Here is a 14,296-nt window from a genome sequence, read left to right as displayed (position 1 = left end):
TAATGAACAGAGGCGAAATAACCACGATTCGAGGGGTAAATTCGGGCAAAGTCGGGAATCGAGCATGTTTCGAATACCAACACTTCGTCTTCAGCAATACACGTAGTCGAATTAAGAACTCATTCAACAACGTGACGGTTTCACGACTCATGTGTTTCAACAGAAACAAAATTTTGAGCTCGGCGCTGTCTTGGTTTCAATATATGAATACCAAGCGGCCTTTTTCCGTTACCAAGGTAATGAAATTGTGAATCAAACCGGTTTTAATTTAGCACGCGACGTTTTTGCGACGCGGACGGCAGTTTTCCCTTTTAATTTGTCTTCACGCAACCACATTTACATTACTAAATATCTTTTTCTCCAATAGAGAATAGTTTAAAAATCAGAGATATAACTTTCCTGGCATACGAAATGTTCACTCACGTTCGGTTACCGTCTCCATCTCCAAAACTTGGCGTGCTCAAGCTCCCTAATCGCACACAACCGACAAAGTGATTATACATGAGTATCCAGAACCCGTTTCCCGAAAGTTCCGAAACCTCTGGGCGAATTTCGGAAAATTTACAACTATCTGATAAATCTGTTGAAAGACCAGCTTTCTAAAATAGGCAGATCGTAGATTCATAATTGGCTTTTCGAACCATCTGGAAAGAGTTAACGAGACTTTCGGACGCCAGCTGCCATAATTATACCGGGTTCGTTTTTCAAAATCATCTTCGGTGTAGGTCTTGGGGAGTATTGACGAGCAATTTAACTGTATTGGTATATTCTTGGGATCCTTTTTTTCCACGGCTCTTCCACGAGATTGGTAGAGAATTTAAGGTAATTCCTCAGTATTGCACTGCGCATCCTGTACTGCGCATATGGTGCGCAATATTTAGAAATTGGATCAAATTTGCAACATTGTAAATATGGCGTAAGGCGATTTTACACGCTGAAACAGTTCTCACAACACGTTAGAGAAGTTGTGAATGACCCATAACTCTTCGTGAATAAGCGCGCGCATTCCGAGAACATGTCAAATTTGTTGTTTCGATCTACGCTAATCGACAAAAGGATGGTGTTTAACTCTTAAACGAGCACGGTGACCTATATTTTTTATTGCATAATTTTGGTGTACAAATTATCCCTTTTAAATCAAAACATTTTTTAAAAATTTGTCGGAAGGGAAAAAAAGATATAGCAAAAAACGTACTCAAAGCTTAACCCCTTACCTAGGGATGTAAATTATGATCTTGAAAACAATGGCTCGAGAACCGTTTTGAGTCGACGTCGTTTTAAGTTGAGTGATTTTTCCATAAAATAGATAAGACAGTGTTCGATGTGCTCTAGACCTTCTACCTATTAGGTTGTTTTTCAAGTGTTACTTCAAAAACCTTAGCTAACGCAAAATGTACCCTGAGCCAATGAAATGACGCGTGTGATTAGTATCAGTACAGGCATCATGAATGGGGTAAACTTGGTTCATTATATCTCTTAAGCCAGCACCTTGACTTATCTTTATTATTATAGTTCTCTAAACATGGATTAGTAGGGAACATTCAGGGAAAGTTTCAAGAAAATTGTTTTTCTGAGGAATCACCTTAATGACACAATTTACATATAAAACAGAAACAATGAAGTTGCATCCAAAACCGCTCCAACGTAATTATGGGGAGGATAAACTTCAGAGTGATATTTGGATCTTAAAGGCGATTTTATTAAACTGTATTAGTGGGTCGAGTACTAATAATTGCCGGCAATCAATATGGAGGATCGAGTAAATGGCCCTTATTAAAAGTCTTCATCGGCGGATTCGGTTGGCATGTTCACAACGTTCCGCCAACTATAGAAAAGCTCAGTAAAACAACCAAAACAATGTCTGATTATTAAAAGTGTTCCCAACTTTGTTTTGGCGGTTTCAAGACTAATAAAGCGCGGGTATCCAAGCTATAATTAATACCCTGCCGACAAAAAAGAAAACGCAACGCAATGCAAAATAAAACAAAAAACACAACCTTGTCGATAATAGCTAACGCGTTTAAAATCAAACATAGTTTTAAATAACCAACTTTTTTTAAAGGATGTTTACACACGTTCACAGATTTAGCTAATTTTCTCTTTTAAATCCGAAACTAGTATAAAGTTTACAGTACCACCTGCAAAAAACGAAGCCGCTTAACCAGACCAAACGCCGGCTATTATGAGAATTGCTGGGTGTAAGCCGAAAATTAGCATATTACATCCTAACTTATAGATTATTGCATGCAAGCTTTTTTTGGTAGTCGATGCGGTGATTAATTTGTTACCAAAGTGTGTCAGACGATTTATATGAATAACTTGATATCGTGAAACATCAGGAATTTTTGTCTCGTTTTATAGAACATTACCGAAAACTAGAATGCCAAGTGTCTTAAAAGAAAAGCCAAGAGCAAGGTAAGCTTTGCGTAATTTAACGGCGTGTAGGCGTGATTTTTTCTTAAATCTCACCACCATGATACAAATCGTGTTTCTTTGATTTGAAATTGGCGCTTGTTAACATTAGCGCAAATTTCACAAATTGATGACCCGTTTGTTAACTACTTTAGCGCCGAATGGTGGGCCAGAAACAGGAAAAGGAGTTCTTGTACATGTTTACAATGTCATCGTGAATAATCGTCGATGCTAAAGGCGTAGTAGTTTGTATCGAGGCGCCTAACAGGTGAAATATCTCCATTGCTAAGAACTCCCGGAAGGCTGTCTTGATAATTTTCCCATATCCCTTTAGAAACAAACGGCCGACGAGTCGTTGACACAGCTTACTCAGCTTGAGAATGTGTTGGACCAGTGTTTATTGACTTTAAACAGCAAATCGAACATTTGCTTGGTTCTCAAACCAATTTTCGAACCTTTAGGAAGCTTAAAGGTGCTTGAACAATAAAATCCCGTTTGATAGTTTGTCACTTTTAGTCCGTATTTGCCTTACTCAAAAAGACCTCACTTTTTGGTAGCTCACCAGATATTCCACAACAATTACCTACTTTGCATTTGATATGAGTATTTTGCCAAAAGCAGCAAAGCTCCAAGAGCAAAGAAATTCCTTTCTGGAATTATGACACGGGAGGTAGTTCATTTAATTTAAGTTAAAATCAAACCATTATAGGCACTTTGAATCCGATAACGGCTCCATTATATGACCAACAAGTAAAATAGACGGTCAAGAAATAAGCAAAAGCCAGCGATCGACTGAGGAATTTAACGCCAACTAAATCCACGTTGTCCGGCGGCAGATATCCCTCTTTTAATGCTTTTCAAAATGCCAAGACCTTCGTGGCTTTACCTACGAGAAACCGACTAAAGCAATTCCATTCGGAAATGACTGCATGACTTTGCTCCAATTGTTTTTGTCGGAGCCGGTCTCATGAATTCAAGAGCAATTTGGAATAAATGAGCACAAGTGCGAACAAAATTGCACGAGCCCAGAAAAAAACACTTGGTCACCGGATAACAAGGAAATACCTAACGACCTGTTTTAGTTTCTACAAAAAAGTACACAATTTGTCTCGAGTACAACGTAATGAAATTTTGACCCGCCATGTAGAAAATTAAAGAAAACCCGCTTTACTCTGACCGTGGAAGGCGTTATACGCATATTCAGTAACTTTTGTAACCCAACATTAAGTTATGGAAATCGTTTCTATCCTTACATTGTAATTTTATCGTGCACCCTCCGGATAGCTAACGAAATAAAATGCCCTGGTTCCTCGCACTGGCAGTACACTTTCAAATATTTAAATAACTATGATATTCGCCAAGCTTACAATTTTAGCCTTATTCAAACGTCCCATTTCAGCCACTAGAGTGAATCCGTTTACTCTACCTTGAAGAGAGAATCAATGCTGCGTTTTTAGAAAGAATTGGCTATTTTTACTTGTTGCCATTCAATGGAGCGTACTCAAAGAAAACAAAACTTGCGTGCTAGCTTTACTCAGTGTTATTTTTTATACTGATTCACTGTAAGCTTCGTTCTGTTGCAGAAAACTAAATCTGCGATAGGCTGTCACCTCAATGTTTTAAAATTAATAATTAAGCTGTTTGGAGAATATTTAAAATGGGGCTCGTGGAAGTTTTGTTTTCACTTTAGCACATGTACTCTTGGTTACCGAATTTGCACTGCATGCATGCACTCCCTGATAAAGATGCACCAACTTGACTCGTACCAATGCAACATGTGGTGCTAAATGAACACGAGAATTTCAGTGGTTTTTCCCGATTTTCATATTTGCCTTGTTTCGCCCCAAAAATACGAAATGAATTCCATGAATTAATAATTAACTTGTCAACTAAGTTTCCTATGATGATTCAGTCGATTTGCATTTTCGATGTTGTTTGAAAACATTCAAAACAAAGATATATTAATTAATCAATGTTCCATACTTTTTAAGACCTCCAACGATCATGCACACGGTTGGGTTTCTCACTTCTCGGGGCTTTAATTCCACCTTTTATCGCTTCAAGTTTCGTTGTAAAATCTCCATCATCTTAACATGAAAAAGGAAATAGAGATTCAGAAGACCATCTCACCCTTCCGAGTAAAGTTTGCTTGGAGAAGAGGTGAGATGTCCTACTCGGCTCATTACATCCGGTTCTGATTTAGTCTCCTTCGCAGCTGCTCGGGCCGAATTCACGAGGAGCGTTGCGTGTCTTCGCTCCTCGTGACTTCGGCCCGAGCAGCTGCGAAGGAGACTAATTCTGATTCAGTAATGCTGATTCAGTAATGCGACATTCTGCATGCAAAATGTTATGGGTGCCGTTATCAGTTATTGGCGCTTAGATACGAATAGATCAGCACCAAGCTTAAAAAATATGTTTCGAGTTATATCAGAGTTTTATCTTGTAAGATCTTTATCCAATTCACCAGTCACTGTGAGTCCAATGATGATTGGGAATACTGTGCCGTGTAATTGTCAGGAGATGTCCGTAGTCATTTTTGAGTCCAGGCCAGTACTCTTTTCTATTGTTTAGGTCGCTAGACTCGTTCCCGTCCTATTCCGGAAGTGCAATCCCTTCACCAGCCAACTTGGGTACTATGAACTCTAACGCTGACTCGCCGATATCGGGTCTCTTGATTCCAAGTCCAGAAATGGAACGAGCAGCATCTTCAGCCGGAGGCCTCAGTTCGGACAACTCAAAGGAAGTATTTTTAAACACTAAGTCACCGCTGCGCAATTTAGCCAATCAGCTTTCATCTAGCTTACGAAGCAATCGATCAAGCAAAAGTGAGAACCAAACTCTCAATCATCACAACCATCATCATGATCATCATCAATGCCGTCACGGGAGGGGACATCACGGAAGTAAAAGAGAAAGTTGGAAAAGCAGATCAGAGTTTATCTTGACGTTGATTGGTTACACCGTCGGTCTTGGAAATGTGTGGTTATTTCCCTCATTGTGTCATAAAAATGGCGGAGGTAAGATACCATCAACCCTACCGGTATGGGTCGGGGAAATGGAATGTGCTGTAGTTAATTCGATCACCTATCCCCAGTGTGGCCTGGCCTCAATAAGGGAAGGCTCTTCTCCCTCATACATGATGTGCAATTTTCTTTGATATCCCTTCTTAGTATATACTAAAACAGTGGACAGTGTTGAACTCGCGCGCTGATTGGCTCTTCAAACTCCGAATATCCTTGTGCTATTTTCCTCCAAGCAACTCGGGAAAAAATGGCGTGCCGATTTGCATCCGTGACAAGTGAAGAAAACATTCAAATTCATTTTTTGTGCTGTATATTATCTCAATGTTTTAGTATATACTAAAACAACTATCCATCTCAGTGTCGGTGGCTAGCCACCTCCACTTTGGTGAATAGTTGCTAACTATCAAAGCCACCACACTCCCCTGTTATTGTATTAAAACAGAACATTGTCTGGCATAAATAAAAACGTGAGATGAATTAAACGGCCTGCTTCAACCAACCTCGTCCCTTGGTTTTCAAGTTCTCGTCATAGCTCAACTGCTTAGAGTATCCGCCACATGCACCCTCAAATGGTCTACCTAGTTCACGATCAGAGGCCGGTTGCTCGAAGCCTGGTTAGCACTAACCGTTGGTTAAGAGGTATTAAAACTTATGGGTTTCCATGGTATTTAACGCCGGCTAGCGCTAACCATGCTTCGAGCAACCAGGGCCAGATCGTTCCAGCATAGTCAATTCTTTCCACAAGACTCAGATCGTTCCACTTAGAAAAAGACAAGAAAACATTCTTATCCAATGAAAACGCAAAAAAATCCTGCTGGATGCATGTCTATTTGACAGAATGAGTTTACACAAAGGCTCTCTAGAGTGTTTTTACGTGACGTCACGGCAGCCATGTTGGTGTACGTAAACAATGCAACGGCGGCCATGTTGGTGTACCCAACTAGTCCTCTGGGAATTGAGCTCTATTATCATGCAAACGTTCTCCTTTGTTTCGGTGGAGAAAAAGGTTACCGATCACATGAGTGCAAACACTCTATTGTCGCTGACTGTAATCGAACTTTTCGACATACAGGTACTCTTGCAAAAATCTTTCCTTTAGTTTTCCTTTCGAAAGGGCACCTTATTTAAACTTTCAGGTGTAACAGTTGTTCTGTTATGCACAAAGGAATTTCAAGTTCGCCATTTTGAGTTAAGTCTACCCTAATTGTTTTAAAGATTTGTTATCTGGTTATTTCTAAGTGGAATGATCTGACTGTTTGTGGAAAGAACTCGCTGTGTAACGATATGACTGAGTATGATTTGACCGGATACCCATAGCAAGTGAATTGTAGCCTCCCTCAAAATTCGAACAATATCGACAATTTCCTAAGTCCGCTAACTGTTCACTAATGTTCGACCCACACCATCTAGTCTTAGAACAGTTACTACTCAATCAATTTCGTCTGCCATTTGAAATTTCCGAGCCTTGCGAACCCATAGACAAAAGATCATTGATCCAAGATCACTTAGATCATGGTGCATCAAAGGAACAGAAGAATCATTTCCCGGGATTCATCGCTTCCTTTGATGCACCATGATTCAAGTGATCTTGCATGTCGAATTTGAAACTTGAACGTCGAATGTGAATTGCCAAATTTTTCACTTCGATGTCGAACTCAAAAGCTGGATGTCAAATTCAAAACGTCGTCGATGTCAAATCCAAAACTTCGATATCAAATATGAAAATCAAGACAAATTTGAAACTCGGCGGAGTTTTATTCTCTGGAAAAGACCGTGCATAAATCCGTGGGAAGGCGAGGGAATTTCTCTGTACCCTCCAATAACTAATACGCCATGGGTTTTCTTTGCAGCATCTTTTCTTATCCCATACGGAATCATGTTGGCACTTGAGGGCATACCACTGTATTACATGGAACTCTGCATTGGACAGCGGATGCGGAAAGGCTCTGTTGGAGTATGGAACGAAATTTCACCCTACTTGGGTGGGGTTGGAATCGCTTCCGTGATGGTGTGCTTTTTAGTCTCTCTCTACTACAACGTAATTATTGCCCGATGCGTTTTTTACTTTTTCAAATCGTTTCAAAATCCTTTGCCTTGGTCTGAATGCCCTCTCGAACCAGTGACTTTCGGCAACGTCACAATGATGAAGCCTGTGGACGAGTGCGAAAATACATCGCCGACAAAATATTTCTGGTATCGAACGACCTTGCAGATATCAACAGGGATTGAGGACAGCGGTGGAATCAACTGGAAGCTCTACGCATGCTTAACTGGGACATGGATTCTCATTTGGTTGTGTATGATGAAGGGAATTAGAATAACAGGAAAGGTAAGATTAATACTACAACAGCAATAACGCGGGCTCATCTGCGATAACTCAGCGCTTGTTGTTTTATTTCTACAGATTGTATATGTTACAGCAACATTACCTCTGATTCTGCTGATAATCTTTTTCTTCCGTGGAGTTCACCTTGAAGGATACCAAGAGGGGCTGGCCTTGCTTTTTATCCCTGAGGTACAAATAACAAGAACAGTACTTAACCAACAGTTTCAACCCTTCAACCCATCCATTTATTCCTCCATATCAAACGCGTCATACATACATACAACGTGAACCTGCGAGTAATTCCACATCCTGGATTTGCCAAAATGGTTTTCACGCCAATTCTCCCTATCACTCAATGCCTGCCAACTGCAATTATTATCTCTGTCGTTTACGCACCGCTTTTCGCTCAAAACGCGGGCCGCCATATTAAGGGAATGACCAAAATACAAAAAAAAAATCACTTGTTGTGATTGAGCTTACAGTTTTTAACCTGAAAATTGCTCTATACATCAAAACAATAATTTAATTCAATAAATTGTATTAATTAAAGTCGACCAAAAACAAAGCAGAATTTCCGATACAGTATGCCTCCTAAAATAGGTCAATCAGTTTCGTTTCCCTTACTTTTTCTACACAGTTTAATCGTCTAACAGATCCACTCGTGTGGCTGGAAGCTGCTGTACAGATCTTTTACTCTCTGGGAGTGGCTTATGGGTCACTAATCGCCTTCTCCAGCTACAATCCCATCAAAAATGATTCAACAAAGGACGCCATCACGGTTTGCCTCATCAACTGTGCGACATCAATTTACGCAAGCGTTGTGGTGTTTTGTTTCATCGGGTTTCAGGTACTTTGATTAACATTTCATGGTAAGGGTGATTTGAATATTTTCCACCACCTTACTCGCACGGTAGTCTGCTCCTTGGTCCGTTGGTGAGAAGAGAATGTGTGACGAACCAAACCTCCAATAGTCACCGCCTTACTGCAGAGCTCGAAATTATCCGTCATCCGGTCTTCCCAGACTGACCAGAAAGTTCACTGGGCGACTAGTGCTAGTTTTTGGTAAAATGAAAAGGTTGGTTGCCCGAAGAAAAAACAACGGACAACCCAGCCAAAAATAGAAAATGTACTTAGTACATAGGCAGCACTCGACGGTTTTCTGTTGTCAATAGAGAGATGTAGCATCACGTTTGCTTGAAACGCGAACGGCAAAAGTGACCACGTAACTATGATTTTCCCGCCATTTTCTACGTTTGCCAGCTGCCGCTTGCCGTTTCTACTTGAAAGTAGGCATTTTCGCGTTTGCCGTATTCGTGAAAATTTCTTCTCGTTTTCTTCTACACAAGAAGTAGTTTGCGGAAGAAAAGTACCCCCAAACCATTTTCCGGTATTTGGCATACCGGAAAATGGAGGAAAAAATTAGTTTTCATGGTTATACATCGTTCATAACTGACTCCTTGCCGGAATTTTCTTTACGAAGTCACTTTGACTCTCTGTCGACCCACAAAACAGCTTCATCGAAAGTAAGGGTAAGGAATTTCATTTTAAAAAGCGGTTTTTCTCAAAATTAAAAAAAAAAAAACTATTTACGATTTAAAATACAAAATAGCTTACCTTGCTTCAGTCTTGTGTGTCTGTCTCTGGTGCGGTTTCTGGTTAGGTTTAGGGTTAGGGTCGATTAAGAGCGATTTTTGGCGGTTTTTGGTTCCTCTTCTTTCCTCTCTATATATGCTTTCCCAAGTTTGGGGACCGAGACGAAGCCAAGATGTACAGTTCAGATAGTCATACATCGAGCTTGGGATACCTTCGGATAAACCCAAAGCAAATTAGCGATGGTCTTACTAGCCTGAAGATATGAAACGTTCAAGACCACATTGAATGTCTATTCAATATCGAACACTGGGCAGTTTGAATGTCGATGCAGCTTACGCTTGTTGTACCCTCAACGACTTTAAAAGATCTAAATTCTCGTGAATGACTCGTTATCTCCAAAAGCACACAGATAAACTTTAAGGGAATGCTCAATGTACATCCGACTTTTAGTCTACCAGACTTAGCCTCAAACCTATGGCTTTTCGAGTATAGCCAAACTACCTGCGAGCGACTAATCATTGTCGATTGAATTTTGAACGCATTCAACGTGTGTCACAAAAGGCGAAAGCTCCCGGCAGTCAAACTGTTTTGTAACCTTTACAAATCTTTCCTAAGCTCCCAGTTGCTCCCAGCTTTCTTGCATCGGCAGGTCTCTTTTACAGGTCACAGGTCACAGGTCATTGTTTTCCTTATACAGAAAGCATCCTAAACATTCATAATAGCTAACATTAGGCCTAAAAACTTTCTTTAGGCCTAATTAGGCCTAAGGTATGAATGTTTAGGATGCTTTCTGTATTAGTAAAACAATGACCTGTGACCTGTGACCTGTAAAAGAAACCTGCCGTTCTTGCATGCTGTAGCTACCATATTCCACATTTTCAAAAGGGTGAACAACCACGAACAATCGGGATCAGGCGTTTTTTTTTAAATGTAACCTGTATAAAATTTCCTAGGAAAAGAAAGCATTCAACGAACATATTCCCCTATTTGCAAGAACAGAGGTCGGCAACATATTATTCGAGGGTGCGTTCGATTTTGAAATCTTGATCTTCGGATTTCCAATCGAACACCAAATGCTTCCTCACATGGACTTCCAATTAGTGAAATCCACGACAAATCCGTTTCCAGATTTTGAGATCCATTGGAAGTTTGAAGGTCCAAATTTTAAGATATAAATCCGGATTCTTCGAGATGTTTTTCTTTTAATGTTATGGGGTGTTTCTTTTAGGCGGAAGACAAAATGCAACAATGTCTGATGAAAAGAAAGGAGCAGGTTTTGCGCGTTCTTAACCAAACTGGTACCAGCAGTATAGGTCAGCCAATAAGTTTTGAGGAAATGAACGACGGGCTATACCAAGAGCTTGCCCAAAACGCGTCGCATTTGCTCAACGAGACACTTATCAAGTGTAACAAGACGGAATTCCTAACGGTAAAAGCTTAATATTTGATTACGCCGATAGGCACTAGAAATTCTTGGATAAGAAGAGTGTCGATACGAAAATAGATGTATCACTCGATGGGTTCACCGCTTAACTCAACCGCCTCGGTTGATAATTATCGATCGCATTATTTTTAAGATATGCGCTATGTTTTTACAAAGCTATCATTTCGATTAAAACTGAAAAGGCGCGAAAAAACTGAGAGATACGTGAAAATGCGTCTTTGTCTTGGAATTAGCGGCGTTGAACCAGATTCTTAGTAGTAATTGCAAGACCAGGAAATCTACATCAGCGTCGTGCAATTTACAAATGCATGCTGGTTGTAAGTCTGAGTGTACAATGGAGACATTCATAGTGGCGTGCGGCTCGGCCTTTCTGGTTTCTCGCACTCGCGAAGGAAAAAGGTTCGGACCCAACCCCCACCCCAATGTAATGCGCCCGTTAAGAACCAACAATCGTGCTACATAGGTGGAATTCTTGGTTTGCACTCACGTGATTAAACGGCCATGTTGGTGTACAATACAAAAGCTGGGAGACACAACTGTCCTGGAACGCGAATTGGTCTCTTCCGGTGGCCGTCCACGTCTCAAAAACGCGCGTGCTTAAGCTCCCTAATAGCGCCAAATTCCCAAAAGACTCTTTCGCTGTTGTTCAGTACACCAACATGGCCGCCAATAACGTCAGGTGCAAACCAAGGATTGATCCTCGCATTTATCCAATTGAACAACTTTACGTGGTTCCAACGGGATTTGAGCCCACGACCTCTGCAATTCCGGTGCAGTGCTCTTCCAACTGAACTATGAAGCAGGCCAATTTGTCAGTGGGCTCATGAGTGCCCGTGCAAGGACTGATGAATGAAAGAAATGTATATTTTGCCTTTCGATGAGGGAGACCTTTTAACGTTTTCCATAAACACATTTCGAAGCCCAAACACAATATACTAATTTTATTGTGGTGTTTTTGTCTTAATAGTTCCCAGCAGGCACTGGGCTCGCCTTTATTGTCTTCACAGAAGCCATCAATAAGATGCAATTTGCATCGTTGTGGTCTGTCATGTTTTTTCTCATGCTTATCACTGTCGGCATTGACACCGAATTTGGAATGCTGGAGGGAGTGGTCACACCCGTCATTGATCAGAAACTTTTCCCGAAACTCAAGAAAGAATACATATCTGGTATGCGTTCCTTTTTTGTTTCATCCATTTATGCACTATTCATCTTGGTATAAAAAGGATATTTGCGTTATTTTCCAGGTCTACTCTGCTTGGTCTGCTGTTTATTGAGTCTGCCATTGGTACAAAGATCAGGAGAATACTGGATGCAGCTTTTCATCGATTACTGCTCAGGAATCTCCTTGTTAATTATTGCGTTGGTGGAATGTATCGCTATCTCGTATGTTTATGGCATTGATCGGTAAGTAGACGAACCATGACATAGCCCTTAAGGGTCGATGTTCACTTTGTCTTACCCACGGCTAATTTGAGTGAAAACGTTTCACTGATCTAATATTTGATTGTTCGTTTTTTCAGATTTAGTGACGACATCAAGTATATGACGAACAAGCCACCTCGCTTTATTTGGAAATGGTGTTGGAAAATCATATCTCCGGTCTCTATATTCGTTGTTCTCGCAATGAGCATCAGAAGCATGTCAAAGGAAACAGCACAATACAAGACATGGGACGGAGAGAGGGTGAGAATAACGAGAATGATATCGATAACGATTATCCCGACAATGGTGAACATTTTGGTGTTGGCGACGTAAAATAGGGCTTTTAAACTGATAGCTTCTTATATGGTCATTCTCATCTCGAATCAGAGCCAAGAAAGGCAAAAAAAAAATCTTTTCTTTCGTCGTTTTTTGGATGGTTTCTCAAGAGTGACGTCCAACATCAGGATCCCCTGAATCAAATATCTTTCTTTTGGGATATCGTTTGTGTAGACAGTCATGAATAAAAACGCCCCCCTCGCCGAGTATTTTAAAGTAAATTAATCCCATGCGCAACGTCTCCGACTTCGTCTCACCCGAAAGTGCATCCGTGAACAATTCAGTTAATGCTGAAAATAGCAAACTACAAATAACAATGATCACATCAAAAAAGTCAGGGTCTTTTTCAACGCAAACGATAACAATTATTTTCCTTGCCTCGACCTTCACCCGTTTTTGCGTGGTTCTTGGTAAACTACTGGTGCACATGCGCAACTGAGTGTAATGATAAAGTACACAATGCCTTCACTTGACAACTATGTTTGACAAAGCGATCCGTCAAGCATTAGGAAGGAACTGTATATCCCTAGTCATAGGTTCGTGCAATTAAGTGATAACCAGACATTTTGTTTTGATTTTCAGGGTGAAACAGTGCCGACTCCTTACCCCCCCTGGGGCAAGTTCCTAGCGATATGTTTGACCCTTGTGGCCATTTTCTTCATCCCTGCGGTGGCACTTTTACGTTACTTCCGGGTTATACACATGAGAACACCCGAACTTCCGGCCGTGGTATTAGAAGACGATCGCTTCAATATGAATGACTTAAACTCCTCTGAGCGACAACCTCTGCACGATGATAACAACAGGCCAAAAAAGACCAAGAAAATGAGAAAATTGAGCTTGGCCAGAAGAAAATTTCGACTCGAAGAGAACTTAGCAGCGGAATCTTCTTCGGAAACGAATAAAAATGGACCGCTAAACAGAGTGATAACCGCTAATGGACAGGTATATCAACTGGTAAACCAGCATAACGGTGCTGCAATGTTTGTTTAACATTTAGATTTGTTAATTTAAGCCGGAAAAACAATTATGGCATGATATTGCTGCAAAATCAGAATATGCTCGTTTTCTTGTGTCAGTCGGCAACGAGTAATTACTCTGGAAGTACTCTTCGCTCCTCCCTTCCCGCCACTTTGTAACGTTATTGTATCTCAACTGTCGTTTAAACAAACGCTACTGGTAAAATAAAACTGATCTTAAAAGGAGGCCAAAAGCGAAAGGTTAGGAGTCAAATATTGCATCATCGGAAGATAAATAGATGACCCAAGTAAGGTGTCACGTTGCCATGCAACTGCTGAGTAAAACGAAAGATAAGGCCAGTCATCTATTTCCGAAAACTTAAACGTTTCCTGTTATTTCTCTGCAAACTTGACACAGTACTTTTGAAAACTCTCACGTATTATTTTCTATGGAAATTGTCGGAGAACAAAAGCTTACTGCTTTCAATTTTTTTTACGTTCATTAAGTAAAGTAAGACTTTACTTAATGAAACATTTTTTAATGTTAGCGCTGCAACGTGTGCGCATTGTTTTAGTACTGAGTACATTTTTCTACAATTTTTAGAAGACTACGAGAATAAGGGAAGGTTTTAACGGCCTAGCTGGTTATTCTGTTATTTTCCAAAAGGATTAGTTTAAACGAAGCTTTGTAAACGTTAAGCAGTTTATTTCATCGATCGTGTAAACAGATTGCATATTGAAGTTCCCTTGTTAACTGTTAGTGTCCATTCTTGAGACA

The 14,296-nt window shown here is 40.4% G+C and overlaps 1 protein-coding gene and 1 long non-coding RNA gene across 2 annotated transcripts in view; one reads left to right on the top strand and one right to left on the bottom strand.

The window, feature by feature from the left end:
* Positions 1-14,296, top strand: part of LOC138019878 (sodium- and chloride-dependent transporter XTRP3A-like) — a 38,727-nt gene that overhangs the window by 22,784 nt on the left and 1,647 nt on the right. The window contains exons 4-13 of the mRNA XM_068866828.1: positions 2,362-2,415; positions 4,984-5,429; positions 7,286-7,764; positions 7,840-7,950; positions 8,399-8,608; positions 10,583-10,783; positions 11,766-11,967; positions 12,046-12,205; positions 12,322-12,484; positions 13,142-14,296. The exon at positions 13,142-14,296 is cut by the window's right edge and continues 1,647 nt beyond it. Coding sequence (XP_068722929.1) covers positions 2,362-2,415; positions 4,984-5,429; positions 7,286-7,764; positions 7,840-7,950; positions 8,399-8,608; positions 10,583-10,783; positions 11,766-11,967; positions 12,046-12,205; positions 12,322-12,484; positions 13,142-13,552 — 2,437 coding nt within the window. The 3' untranslated portion in view covers positions 13,553-14,296. The remainder of the gene's footprint in view (positions 1-2,361; positions 2,416-4,983; positions 5,430-7,285; positions 7,765-7,839; positions 7,951-8,398; positions 8,609-10,582; positions 10,784-11,765; positions 11,968-12,045; positions 12,206-12,321; positions 12,485-13,141) is intronic.
* Positions 7,812-14,296, bottom strand: part of LOC138019880 (uncharacterized) — a 29,673-nt gene continuing 23,188 nt past the window's right edge. Inside the window, exons 2-3 of the long non-coding RNA XR_011126256.1 lie at positions 9,376-9,565; positions 7,812-7,945 (exon numbers count right to left, since the gene is read on the bottom strand). This is a non-coding gene — a long non-coding RNA (uncharacterized lncRNA). The remainder of the gene's footprint in view (positions 7,946-9,375; positions 9,566-14,296) is intronic.

The sequence above is a fragment of the Montipora capricornis genome, chromosome 10, assembly GCF_036669925.1.
Source record: "Montipora capricornis isolate CH-2021 chromosome 10, ASM3666992v2, whole genome shotgun sequence".
NCBI classification, from domain to species: domain Eukaryota; kingdom Metazoa; phylum Cnidaria; class Anthozoa; order Scleractinia; family Acroporidae; genus Montipora; species Montipora capricornis.
Note: the sequence above shows the minus strand (reverse complement) of the source record. Positions and strands in the feature narration are given on the sequence as shown.